This window comes from Hypanus sabinus, chromosome 2, assembly GCF_030144855.1.
Source record: "Hypanus sabinus isolate sHypSab1 chromosome 2, sHypSab1.hap1, whole genome shotgun sequence".
NCBI lineage: Eukaryota > Metazoa > Chordata > Chondrichthyes > Myliobatiformes > Dasyatidae > Hypanus > Hypanus sabinus.
This window is the reverse complement of record NC_082707.1, coordinates 122,160,563-122,173,849: the sequence shown is the minus strand read 5'-3', so window position 1 is coordinate 122,173,849 and position 13,287 is coordinate 122,160,563. Positions and strand designations below refer to the sequence as shown.

The window sequence follows — 13,287 nt, the reverse complement described above, 5'->3', positions numbered from 1 at the left end:
TATGAGAATAGGTTGAGTGAACTCAGCCTTTTCTCCTTGGAGCAACGGAGGATGGGAGTTGACTTGAGAGAGGTGTATAAGATGATGAGAGGCATTGATTGTGTGGATAGTCAGAGGCTTTTTCCCAGGGCTGAAAGAAATGGCTAGCATGAGAGGGCACAATTTTAAGGTGCTTGGAATTAGGTACAGAGGAGATGTCAGGGGTAAGTTTTTTATGCAGAGAGTGGTGAGTGTGTGGAATGGGCTGCTGGCGATGGTGCTGGACGTAGATACAATAGGGTCTTTTAAGAGACTCCTGGATAGGCACCTAGAGCTTAGAAAAATAGAGGGTTATGGATAACCCTAGGTAATTTCTAAAGTAAGTACATGTTCAGCACAGCATTGTGGGCCAAAGGGCCTGTATCGTGCTGTATGTTTTCTACGTTTGACAGAAAGACCTCAGTTAGTTCATGTTGGTAGCCACATTTCTATAGCTCCATCATGCTGAGCACAGACACTTCCTTGGGCTTTGTGCTCAGCCTGCTATTGTTCATGCTGCTGATGCATGACTGCACTGCCAGATTCAGTTCCAGCCGAATTATCAAGCTCGCAGATGACAAAACAGTGGTTGTCTTCATCAGCAAAGATGATGAGGCAGCAGACAGAGAGGAGGTAGAGTGGCTGGTAGAATGGCGTAAGCACAACAACTTGAGACTCAGTGTGAACAACTACTAAAGGTGTAATTCTGGACAAGCAAGGAGCAGGCTGACCTCACCTCACTGCACATAAATGGATCCTCTGTGACAAGAGTTTGGGCTGCCAAGTTTTGGGGAGTACACATAATGGACAATCGCACCTGGTCCCTCAACATCACCTTTTCAGTCAAGAAAGGACAGTAGTGTCTCCACTTCTTGAGGAGACTTAGGTGAGTGAGGCTCCCTTCCCACATGCTAACCAATTTTTACAGGAGCACCACTGGGAGTGTACGGAGCAGCTGTGTCACCCTTTGTTATGGAAATTGTAAAGGCACCTGACTGCAAAACCTTACAAAGGATTGTGAGGACTGCTGGGTGGATTGTCGGGGTCTGTCTTCCACTCATCTGAGATACTTACCAGGAGCACTGTATATGCAGGGCCCTTAGTATAATCGAAGATCCTTCCCATCCATCCAATAAACTGTTTGACCCCTCCACCATCAAACAGGAGGTATCGTATCGAGCTCTGGTAGCATTATTCTGTTTGCTTTTTAACTAATGACATAAGTGCACGTGATCATTTCTTTATTTATTTGTGGTAATAATACTAAGTGTTGTATATGCATTATATGTACTACGTTGTGCACCTTGGTCCGGAGGTTCAGTAGACATGAACATGGTTGATACGACGATAAAGTTGAAGTTGACTGCACAGTAACAGAGGACCAGATTGATTTCTGAAATTTGGGCAGGGGTGGGGTGTGGTTATTATTTTATGAGATTGAATAGGACTGGTCTACTTAGAGTTGAGGATAACTTGAACTTGAGATAAAGCTGAAACATACACATTTACTTAGCTTGACAAGACACTGGACATTTGTCTCAGATGGTTATTTCTTTAACAGAAAGTGTTGTAAACCTTTGTAATTCTCTGCCCAGTCACACCATGGCCACTCAGTCACTGAATGTACATATACTTCAGACAGGAATCATAAAGATACTTGGATATTAAGGGAGTTAAACTTTATAAAGCTAGTGCAATATGTAGAGTAAATTTAAAAGAAAAAAATCCATAACTTCTGGGAAATAAAATGTAATTCTCTGCTTCACCTTACTCATCGTTTCTCTATTGTTGGCGGTTCATTTGTCTGCATTATTGGATTGTTGTTCCCATCCTGTTTTCAATTTTTCATCTTATTCTTCCTACCAAATACATTTACCTGTACTGATGTGTTTTCCTCAATTAAAAAACATTCTGCATGTTCATTAACTTTGTACAATATTTTGTCACAGTCAGCCCCATTAAGTGTCAATTTCAGATCCACACAGTTTTGAAATTATTTTTCCAATCTCCATCCAAATATTTGATGTAAATCATAAATCACAGTAGTTCAAGTAGGCCATTGCTTTCCAGCTTTGACAGGTTGGGTAATTACTTTTATGTTCTACTCTCCATAGTTTGCTATCCATTCTGCCACGTCTTAATTCTACCTAAAAACTCACAGGATGGGCAGTAATACATTAACATTAATAGAAGATTGTCTAAAGGACAGGAAAACTCAGAATGAACAAGTTGTTGCACTGAAGTTAGGTAGCCAGTAGGTTGGTGTAATGATCAGACCTGGATGCTCAGCAGTTACCATTTTACATTTGCATGAAAAGACAAAATCTGTTGATGGCAAAATGTTTGGGCCACAATGAATACTACAGGACACAAGGATCTAAAGAGGTAAATGAGTGAGCTAGGAAATTGCAAATACAGAGTATATTGTAAAATGTATGTGGCTATGAACTTTGATGGGAAGACTAGAATTTTTTAAAACTATTTAGAGTCTAGTAAATAAATACAAGTACAGCACTTAATCATGTCATCTGCAGAAACTCTCTGATGACTCAGCAATAGTCGGGTGTATAAGGGGAGGACAGGAGGATGAATACAGGGCCTTGGTGGAGGACTTGGTTGAATGGTGCAAACTGAATAATCTGCAGCTCAACATCAGTAAGACAAAGAAGATGGTGATGGACCTTAGAAAGACCAAGCCTGCACTGCTCCCTGTTGCTATGAGGATGTGGATGTGGTGAGGATCTACAAGTACCTGGGGGTGCGCCTGGATGCCAGACTTGAGTGGAGCACCAGCACAGAGGCTGTATACAAGAAGAGCCAGAGTTGCCTCTACTTCCTGAGGAAACTGAGGTCCTTTGGAGTATGCAGGCCTCTCCTTCACATGTTCTACCAGTCTGTTGTTGTCAGTACAATCTTTTATAGGGTGGTGTGCTGTCAACAGGCTCAATAAACTGATTGAAAAGGCCGGCTCTTTTATAGGAGACAAACTGGACATCCTGGAGATTGTGGTAGAACAAAGGACCCTCTGGAAAACCCTGGAAATCTAGACAATGTTTCTCACCATCTACATACCACCTTGGCTGGACAGAGGAGCACTTTCAGTATTTGACTAAGCCAACTGTACTGCTCCAAAGAGTGCTATATGAGGTCATTCTTACCTTTGGCCATTAGGCTCTGAGTCATCCTCCTCCTGTTAAATGTTATTAACCTGTTTACCAGAACTCTGTTAACCAAACCCTGCTATTGCAGACACCCTGTGCAATACTACCATCTCTTCTTATCTGGAAGGTGTGAATGTGCACCAATACCGTAATTCTTGCACTACCGTCTTATCAGTGTGAACTTGGAAATCTTGTAATCTTTGACTGGGAAATCTTATACATTTTTTTTATTGAGTTTTCAATGATTACAGAAGAAAAGAAAAAAAATTATCAGTCCTTCCCCCCTCCCCTTAACCCCTCCCCTAACCATACATCTTATTTTTAAGGTAACTTTTTTTTACTCTTTCTTCTCTTTCAATATTTGTATATCTGTGCACTTGTAATGCTACTGTGACACTGTAATTTCCTTTGGGATCAATGAAGTATCTATCTAAATGTTGGCATACAGAATTTTGTGCTGCAATTTTGTTCAAGCAACAAACTAAACATGCAGATATAGCTTGCAATTTGGAAGGCACTGCTGTGGGTTAAAGTCTATCTTGCTGAGATAGACTAGTGCTTTGGTGAGACTTCAAATGTAAACACAGTGTTCCAAATGGTCTCCTTCCTCAAAGAGTATCTGAAACCTATGTGCTGTGTAGATTCAATAGTGTAAATGCTGAGATGAAGGAATGATCCTCAGAATGTGATAGATATTTATTTCTTGGGCCTCATGCTGATGTCTTGCTAAATTTACTCTTCAAACACAGCAGCTACAACCTGTAGGATCATGGACAGATGCAAGTAAACTTCCAACTATATTTGTTTAGCTTCTGGTCGTAAACGGAAGCTCGTCCCCAGTTCTTAAAATGTAAATAGCAGGTGGTAATCAGCTTTAAGTTTTAAAAATGCAGCTTTGCAAACAAGCGCAGATTTGCTGGCTCATACAATACAACTGTTGAAAAGTGCAGTATAAAACAATGGGTTATATAATTCGGCTTGTTTCAAATGGACAAGTTGACTCAAATTCGCTTAGTTCAAAGTGGCTTGCAGACCAGAAGGAAACAAATCACTTAGCATATCAATAACTGATCAATGTTGGGTGCTTTATGTATCTAAGGAAGTAGTTTTACAGCATTAATAGTGCAAAGCTGAGAACTGTCTCCCCACGAGGCATTTAAACCTTTGTGTAAAAAGGATATCAGAGGAAATATTATATATGTCTGAAGCCACTCAAGTGGCAAAGAAACTGTATAAATGTAGAGAACAGTTCAGGGTTATTAGGAATGGGGTGAGGAACATCAAGAATCGATGAAAGAAACACAGGATACACCAGAATCCTTTCCACACACACAAAATGCTGGAGCAACTCAGCAGGCCAGGCAGCATCTATGGAAAAAAGTACAGTTGATGTTTCGGGCTAAGATCCTTTGGCTGGATCCTTCAATACTGTTTGGCCTGCTGAGAACCTCCAGCATTTTGTGTGTATTGCTTGGATTCTCAGCATCTGCAGATTTTCCTTTGTTTTAGAATCCAGTCCTCTGGCTTTGAGTTCTGCAATGGAAAATTTGTTTATCTGCATCGTTGGTATGTATTTTTAGTTTATAGGAATTGTATCTGTGTTTTGGAAATCTTTTGTGCTTCATGTTTTGGAAATGGATTGTGTTTTAGAAATATTTTGTAATTTGGAAATGTTTAAGATAGAAATTCTTGGTAAGTTTTAAATGTGTTTTAAGAAGGTTGTTTAGATTTAAATGTGTATCACTGAAAACAAATGAACTGTTTAAAACTACTTTATTAGCTGTAAGTATCATCTCCTTAGTAGGGAAAGGGGACCCACTGCTCGAATAGTGGGGTATTGGCAGTTAAACTCATGGTGGAAAATAAACTAGCTTTTGAAGATTAGATAGATATAATATATCTTCCTTTAATCAATGTACTCGTGGACATTTATATCTGATAGAGCTTAAGGTTTTCATTTGAGTTTAGAACTTTGCAGTCAGCAAACCCAGTACTAGCAAACTAGTAGAGACTGTGAGATCGATCTATACTCAATAGTTTAAAGGAAAGAGAAGTGAATTATTTGAAAAGATGATTCCCGACGGGGAGTCCAGAATTATGGCCTGGTCTTTTCAGAGATTTGGCCACTTGGAACTGAGATATGAAAACTGAGGGCATGAAAATCTTCAGAATTCTCAGGTTGAGGATCCTTAACTGGCAAAAACATTCAAGTTTGAAATCAATAGATTTTTGGGCACTAGAAATTATGGGAATGGGTGGACATGAGGAATAAGGTCACAGCAATGTTAATGAAAAGCAGAGGAGGCTCAACACAACATACAACATGATTACAGCTTTGATCTCTGTTTCTGATGTACTTACAAATAATTATGCTGAGTTTCAAAGATTTAGAAACAGAAAACCTAGAGCACAATACAGGCCCTTTGGCCCACAATGTTGTGCTTACTTTAGAAATTACTTAGGGTTACCCATAGGCCTTTATTTTTCTAAGCTTCATGTACCTATCCAGGAGTCTCATAAAAGACCCTGTCTTATCTGCCTCCACCACCACTGCCAGCAGCCCATTCCATGCACTCACCACCCTCTGCGTATAAAACTTACTTCTGACATCTCCTCTGTACCTACTTCCAAGCACCTTAAAACTGTGCCCTCTCATGATAGCTATTTCAGCCCTAGGTAAAAGCCTCTGACTATCCACATGAACAACGCCTCTCATCATCTTGTACAACTCTAATAGGTCACCTCTCATCCTCTGACACTCCAAGGAGAAAATGCCAAGTTCATTAAACATATTTTCAGAAGGCATGCTCCCCAATTCAGGCAACATCCTTACAGATCTGCTTTGCACCCTTTCTATAGTTTCCATATCCTTCCTGTAGTGAGGTGACCAGAACTGAGCACAGTACTCCAAGTGGGGTCTAACCAGGGTACTATATAGCTGTAACATTACCTCTTGGCTCTTAAACTCAATCCCACGACTGATGAAGGCCAATGCACCGTACGCCTTCTTAACCACAGAGTCAACCTGTGTAGCAGCTTTGAGTGTCCTATGGACTCGGACCCCAAGTTCCCTCTGATCTTCCACACTGCCAAGAGTCTTACCATTAATACTATATTCTGCCATCATATTTGACCTATGAAAATGAACTATCTCACACTTATCTAAGTTTAACTCTATCTGCCACTTCTCAGCCCAGTTTTGCATCCCATCGGTCCCGCTGTAACCTCTAACAGCCCTCCATACTATCCACAACACCTCCAATCTTTGTGTCATCAGCAAATTTACTGACCTATCCCTCCACTTCCTCATCCATGTCATTTATAAAAATCATGAAGAGAAGGGATCCCATAACAGATCCCTGAGTCACACCACAGGTCACCGACCTCCATGCAGAATATGACCCATCTATAACCACTCATTGCCTTCCGTGAATAAGCCAATTTTGGTTCCACAAAGCAATGTCCGCTTGAATCCCATGCCTCCTTACTTTCTCAATAAGCCTTGCATGGGGTACCTTATCAAATGCCTTGCTGAAATCCAGAAACATTGCATCTACTGCTCTACCTTCATCAATGTGTTTAGTCACATCCTCAAAAAATTTCATCAGGCTTGTAAGGCACGACCTGCCTTTGACAAAGCCATGCTGACCATTCGTAATCCTATTATGCCTCTCCAAATGTTCATAAATCCTGCCTCTCAGGATCTTTTCCATCAACTTACCAATCACTGACTTGTTGGAGATTCAGATGTTTTATTTATTGCATTACATTCCCCATCCTTTGTTAACTCTGCTGTATTATCCTTACTTACTCTCAGCTATGAATCTACTTTCATGAAATCCAAAACATTAATTCTGCCATAGTCTTTTCTACCCTCTAGTTTCCAAATATAAAGGACACAAGGATCAGGAAATTCAGGACATAATTACCACTGCCATAAACAAATCACTTTAGAAGCAAGGTGTGAAAAAGTATAGACATTAAAGTATATAATAATCATGGTTTTTTTCCCCCTGCCCATTGCAAGTTTTCAGAAGAGGCAAAGAGGCAGGATTTGGAGAATTGCAAATTGATTTTTTTTTATTCTTCAGTGAATGAACAAGCATATGGGAACTCCCTCAATGACATACAACCATTGTCCTACATTCTTTTGACCTCTGAAAAGCCAATAACAAAATTTAAATCTAAATCTCTCCAGGGACTCAGTCCTCTGCATCCTCATCCAGTACAAGATCCTTTGTAGAGGTTTTACTTCTCTAACTTCAGCCTCTTACTCATCCTTCCATTCTCGTCACCTTTACTTCTCTAGGCCCCAAACTCTGGAATTCTCTCTCTCTATTTTTTCTAAAATTTTCTCAGAAAATTTTCTTTTTAAGTACCTCCTTAAAAGGCTTACTGTCAAAACTGTCTGTGCTCTCGTGAAGAACCATTGGATGCTTTGTTCAAGTGTCCTATATAAAAGTGGTTGGCCATTGAGCCAAAAAATAGTGAATAAAACTTTCAAGACAGAATGAATAACCAATTCCATGTAATGACACGACACACAGGTAAAGGTTACTTTATTTATTTGTAGTAATCCAATGTATTGCATGTCTGTTCCTTCATAAAGTTTTCACCAATATATAAAGAAAAGCAAACTTGCACTACAATGGGGTTGTAAAACACAAATACTGCAATTGTATCATATATCAGCCTTCTAAAGTGAAAATTCAAAACATTTTAATTAAAAAATTAAAAGACTTAAGATTTTATTCTTGACAGCAAAACAGTGCAAATTTTCACATCATGGTGTGTCTGTATTTGAAACCATTCACATTTGTACAGAGGTTTCACACACAGTACTTCCATAATGCTTCCAGGTCAGAGGGCGTGCTTTCAGAGGATAACAAATTGCACTCTATTATTATAGGATTTAGAAGCAAAGAATGCTGAATATTAAAATGGTGAATGGTTTATTGATTTGTTTACTTCTCTCTTCTGGCACAGGTATATTTTTTTTAAATTGGGCAATGCCTCCAACCGTTCTCAATTCCTATTTCCCTTTAGATTTTATCTATTAGTCAAAATGCTTTGATAATTTGAAAGCAAAGAGCATGCTATTTTAAAAATGCGCTAACCTAAAATTTTGACTTTCTGACTTCCATTTTGGAGAACTGCCCAAGAGTCTTGCAGCAGTGGATAGAACTGTGTCTCTGAACACTTTAAGGAGGCCAGTACAAAGGAAAGCAACATAAACCCAATAAAACAGTATAACAAAGGTGAGATGAGAACAAAGCAAATATTCACATTCTTTGCATATCCACGTGCGGTGATGGACCTATGATTAACGTTCACCAAGTTAATTGCAGCTCGGAAGGATACCCCACCATTATATTTCAAACAATTGTTTAAATTGTGTCTTCACTGGATTCCACTGCATTGTTAAACTTGATTGGTCTCCAAAACATTTCACCAGTTCACTAAGCATTGCATGATCATCTTTTAGTGAGAACAAGGCTCATCCCTACATTTAAAAAATGTTTGTTCAAATATTTGTCCATCTTCAGACAAATTGAATGGAAAATACACAAAAGATTTCCAAGGACCATATGACAATGTTGCAAAAATATTGTGCTCCTGCTTTGTATTGACTCAATCTAAAGTCATGTTTCACGATCATTCTACCAATGATATCTAGAAATTACATCTTTAGATTCTAGGAATCAACCATCTGAAGGAACAAAATCAGCATGGTTTAAAAATGTTTCATTCCTTTAATAGTAGCCTCTGACCCTTTCCAACAGAGTGCCACAGATGACGAAGAATTTCCAATACCTTATCTAAGTAACCTTTCTTGATGGGTAAATGGATAGCATATTGTTTCAACATTATAGGCATTATCTCAGTGCCCGCACTTTCCTAAACCGGCATGCATTTCTGAACCCAAGGCTAGATTAGCTAACTGGACAACTGGGATCAAAATGCTGAGATTTTGATCTGTAATGTTTCCTCCTTATAGATGGTTTGTGAAGGAGGCCTGTAAGTACCCTTTATGCAAGTCAATATTAAATGATAGTTATTGAATGTCAGGCACAGGCCTAGAACATTACAATCCTTGAACAGAAAGAAAATAGCATGAGCTCTTCAGGACCTGGTAGCAGTATGTGAGTAACACATGTTGACATATTACAAGTGCAGAATTAGCATGGTACCAATTTTGAGTAGACTTGTACATTTCCACATATAGAAAGCTGCCCTTCATATGTAAGGTTAATTCAGTCAGTATCGGTTATGCCGTTTCATTTATTCAGCCATATTCTAACATGGAAAATCAGTGGCTATATCCCAAATAATCAGTAGGTCAGTGAGACAGCATGGATTTCAGAAACCCTGTCTCCAACAACAAAGATAAAAGCAGTGGGGCCCTGTCCCCACTCACACAAAGCCATGTATTTGGTATCAGTGTACCTCTGTAAAAGTTGCATTTGCTGGTTCCAGAAATTAAAGTTGAAAAAGTAGTATTCATATTGTATCTCCTAACCAATAGTATTTATTTGTGGAACATACTGCTGTATTTCCATCTCCATGTGGAAGTTAATCCAGTAAACTGCAACAGTATGTATTTAAAAAATCATCCTTTCTCCATCCTACCACAATTACTTCCTCCAAAGAGAACGCAGATTCTCACAGGGTTTGGTTCTATGGTCACACTTTACAGAATGCAGGTGGCTGCTAAAAACCAGGAGTGATTGAGCTGCAGAATTATCACCAAAGCCAACCCTATTCATATCTGACATCTAAGCACAACCTCCTTCCATCCAGTGGGGGAGGGAGGTAGCGGATTGGGGGTGCAGGTTAATAGGAGGGAGGTGGTGTAGGGGGGGGGAAGGGAAGGTGGGGAGATCAGGTACAAGAACAATAGTGGACTTTTCCTTTTGCCTAACCCTGGGGTGCTTCAAGTTCATTGTAGTACCTTACTTTGCAATGCTGCTGATCAGGCGTCAAACCAGAGACTCTCATGTGCAGTCCAGAAATCTACTGAACTGAAGAGAGATTTGCTTGAACACTTACAGTTCCAAGGGTGGTGAAGAGTGGTAATAATGGGCTCTAAGTTCAGATACAAGAAGATGCAAAATTGCCACGGGTTGACAATATATGCCACACTGTATACTGGGTTGCACTGTATGAACAATGTTAAAGTTGAGCTCCTGCTTTACTATTCATGTCTGATTTCACCCCACTGAGCTCAGTCATCTGGAAAATCCTTACAGCAACAGGAAGGAGAATAAGGCAGCCACCTAAACAAAGATTACGCATTCTCAAGAGCTTATGCCCATCTGCAAGTCCTCAATGTCACTTTCATGAATGGTGCAACACTATCTCCTCACAGTAACTAGTGGTAAGAACCTCTGAAATGAGTGACTCGTGTAAAATCACTATTTAAAGATAGTGCCTATAATAAACGGGTCAGAGATTTAAGCGCCACATAGGAACTGCAGACAGTAATGAAATAGACCCTGATTATTGGTGACTAGTGTTACATACTGTAGATCAGATGCCATAAAGTAAGACTAGATATGTGTGAATATACTGTCGCACACAGACTTATAAAGCAGAGATGAATATTCTAGCACCACAAATCCTGAAGGCAAAACAGACATTTCTATGTGTTTGAGTTACTTAATCTTTAAGACATTGATATTTGCAGTGTTCTGTGTCACCTTTCCACCTGCAAATACAACACTCCTGATGCACTCTGAGGCACTAGTTCATTGGCATATTATACCCTGCAGGGCCAGGTCCTGATTTAGTTGCGCTTAAGGCAGGTGAGATCTAATGAATTCTCACCCAGAATTACGTATTACTTAAAAATATTTTGGCACATTAAAATAAAAAGATCTGAGGTATTTGCAGAAGCAGAAAACTACACACTGTTAAGGTTAAATTTCACAATGAGATTATTAATTATTTTCAGTGTGAAGGGAATCAATGCAAACATGGTTTATTTTCAGATGAGTTACAAGCCTAACTCTGACCCATATATTCAAACTCAAGTCACACACATTATGTTAAGAGTTTTTGCACTGATACAATATATATGGGGGGGGGCTGGCAGGGTGAAAGAGGGATGGGAAGAGATTCATTACATTAAGAGCAAGTACCTTTTGGTGTCTATAGTGGCAGATTCTGCACTGTCACTGCACCAATCTATATAAAACTGTACAACATAAATTATTAGTGTCAAAAAAAATCAATCTGCACTCCTTCAAGAGACTATATTCTTTCAGGAGGCCTACTCAAATCCATACAAATTATGCCATAAATATCAAAGCTAATACCAACAAACTGTTATATACATTGCAAATTATAAGCAAGACCACAAGGAAAACAGGCATCCTTCCTTTTTAGTGATAGGTGCACTCAAATTACACAGATTATTTCCTGAATGGTTTTATGTTACAATTGGGATAAAGAGCATCTCTCCGCTGTCCACTCCAAAACCAAAAGAAAACAGTTAAAAATCTATAGAACCCAGAATATGAGCACAAAATGTTATCTGAAGCTGAGCATTTTGGAAATCTTGCACTAGATCACTAATGTGCATGGTGGAGACAAAGCCCCTGTGGTAACGATGTGGCTGGTGTATGAAAGATCTCATCACTTTGCTTCCTCATCAGGCATCACAAAGGAAAAGACCCCAAGAAGTGCACCAGAAAAAGGAAAACACAAAAAAGTTATACTACAGTTTTATTAAAAAGTGGTGCGATAGAAATGTAGCAGCTAGTCGGTGTGACCAGCGGAAACCAAACCCACTTGCCAGCTTTGGAAGCTAAGAAAGCATTTAGTGGGATGACCTGAAGCTCCACAGCCAAGTAACTCCCCTTTTATAGCCGCCAAGCTAAGACTATACACTGTTTGGTAGCTGAGACTCATTAAAGAAGCACAAATGAAATAAACAAAATAACCTAGTGGTAATCACTCTCAGACTTCATTTGGAGTCTGTGCATGTGGCTACAAAGAAACTAGCTTGTGGGTCTTGGGTATGTGACAAAGATCAACTTGACTCACGATTCACAGTGGATTTCCAGGGAGAAAATTATACCACCTATATTCCAAGAAGTACAACTATAGCCCAATGCAAAAAAAAAAATCCAATGTAAGTCAGCTTTTTTTTTAACTATTAATCTTTGTTCAGCATGGATTATGCAAGGTAGTGAACAGGTTTGCAACCTATCCTTCAAACTTCAGGCTTTACCTCCATCTGTCGAGAACCAAACAAAACAGGTAATAGCGCAACAAAATGTGGTAAGTTCATCACACACATCTGAATCTGAATGCCATCTTTCCCTTGCTGCAGAGAACCAATGCTGCAGATGCACCCACATAACCTTCTGGTTAGATTTGGAAAGATTTTTTTTGTAGTATTCCTTGCCTTGGAACGTCCTTTTCAAAAAAAAAATTGATGAAAAGCTCTGTAACAGCACACAAGCAGCAGGTACCTGCAGTTTGCAAAGGGTTCTTGGCACTGGGTAGCTGCTGGTTTTCAGCACAGCACAGCTGAGAAAGTTTAATAAGCAGATTTCAAATGGGTGAAAATGCCAATTGGGAAATACTTCACGTGAGAGGACCACTGAGCTGCAAGCTGGAAAAACTTCACATCGTTCCACTCCACTCCATCAATTGTTACTGGAAGAAAAGCAGAGAAAGATTGAGCACATTGGCTAAAACAAGTATTCATTTTCTTTTTTAATTCAAAAATAATTGACTGAGCTGAAATTTTGTTTTGTGCAGGTAATAATGATCTGGAATGGTGAAAGAGTGGGAAGCAAGTTCATTTGGAGACTCCAAACAGAAATTGAATTTAACAATAAAAGTAGTTTCTGGATAAAGAGGAGTAGAGCACTCCTAACTAGAAGGCTCTGTCAAAGATCTGCTTGGGCACAATGGGCTGTAAGGCCTGTACCTGTGCTATATGTTACTATAAATAATCACCATCATAGCATAATTACTCATTATTTTGTGCTCATCTCCCAAGTAAGCAACTCAAGATTCCTTGTGATAATTCCAAATGTTTTGAGTAAGCTTCCTAGTTTGCTAATGAGCTTCAAACACAGATAATTACAAGCAA

At 39.3% G+C, this 13,287-nt stretch overlaps 1 protein-coding gene across 7 annotated transcripts in view; it reads right to left on the bottom strand.

Annotated features, from left to right (window-relative positions):
- Positions 1-7,727: 7,727 nt before the first annotated feature.
- Positions 7,728-13,287, bottom strand: part of LOC132383059 (phosphofurin acidic cluster sorting protein 2-like) — a 301,168-nt gene continuing 295,608 nt past the window's right edge. For all 7 annotated transcript variants that reach the window (XM_059953785.1, XM_059953814.1, XM_059953804.1 and 4 more), the window contains one exon: positions 7,728-12,845. In XM_059953785.1, the coding sequence (XP_059809768.1) occupies positions 12,727-12,845 (119 nt within the window). In that variant the 3' untranslated portion in view covers positions 7,728-12,726. The remainder of the gene's footprint in view (positions 12,846-13,287) is intronic.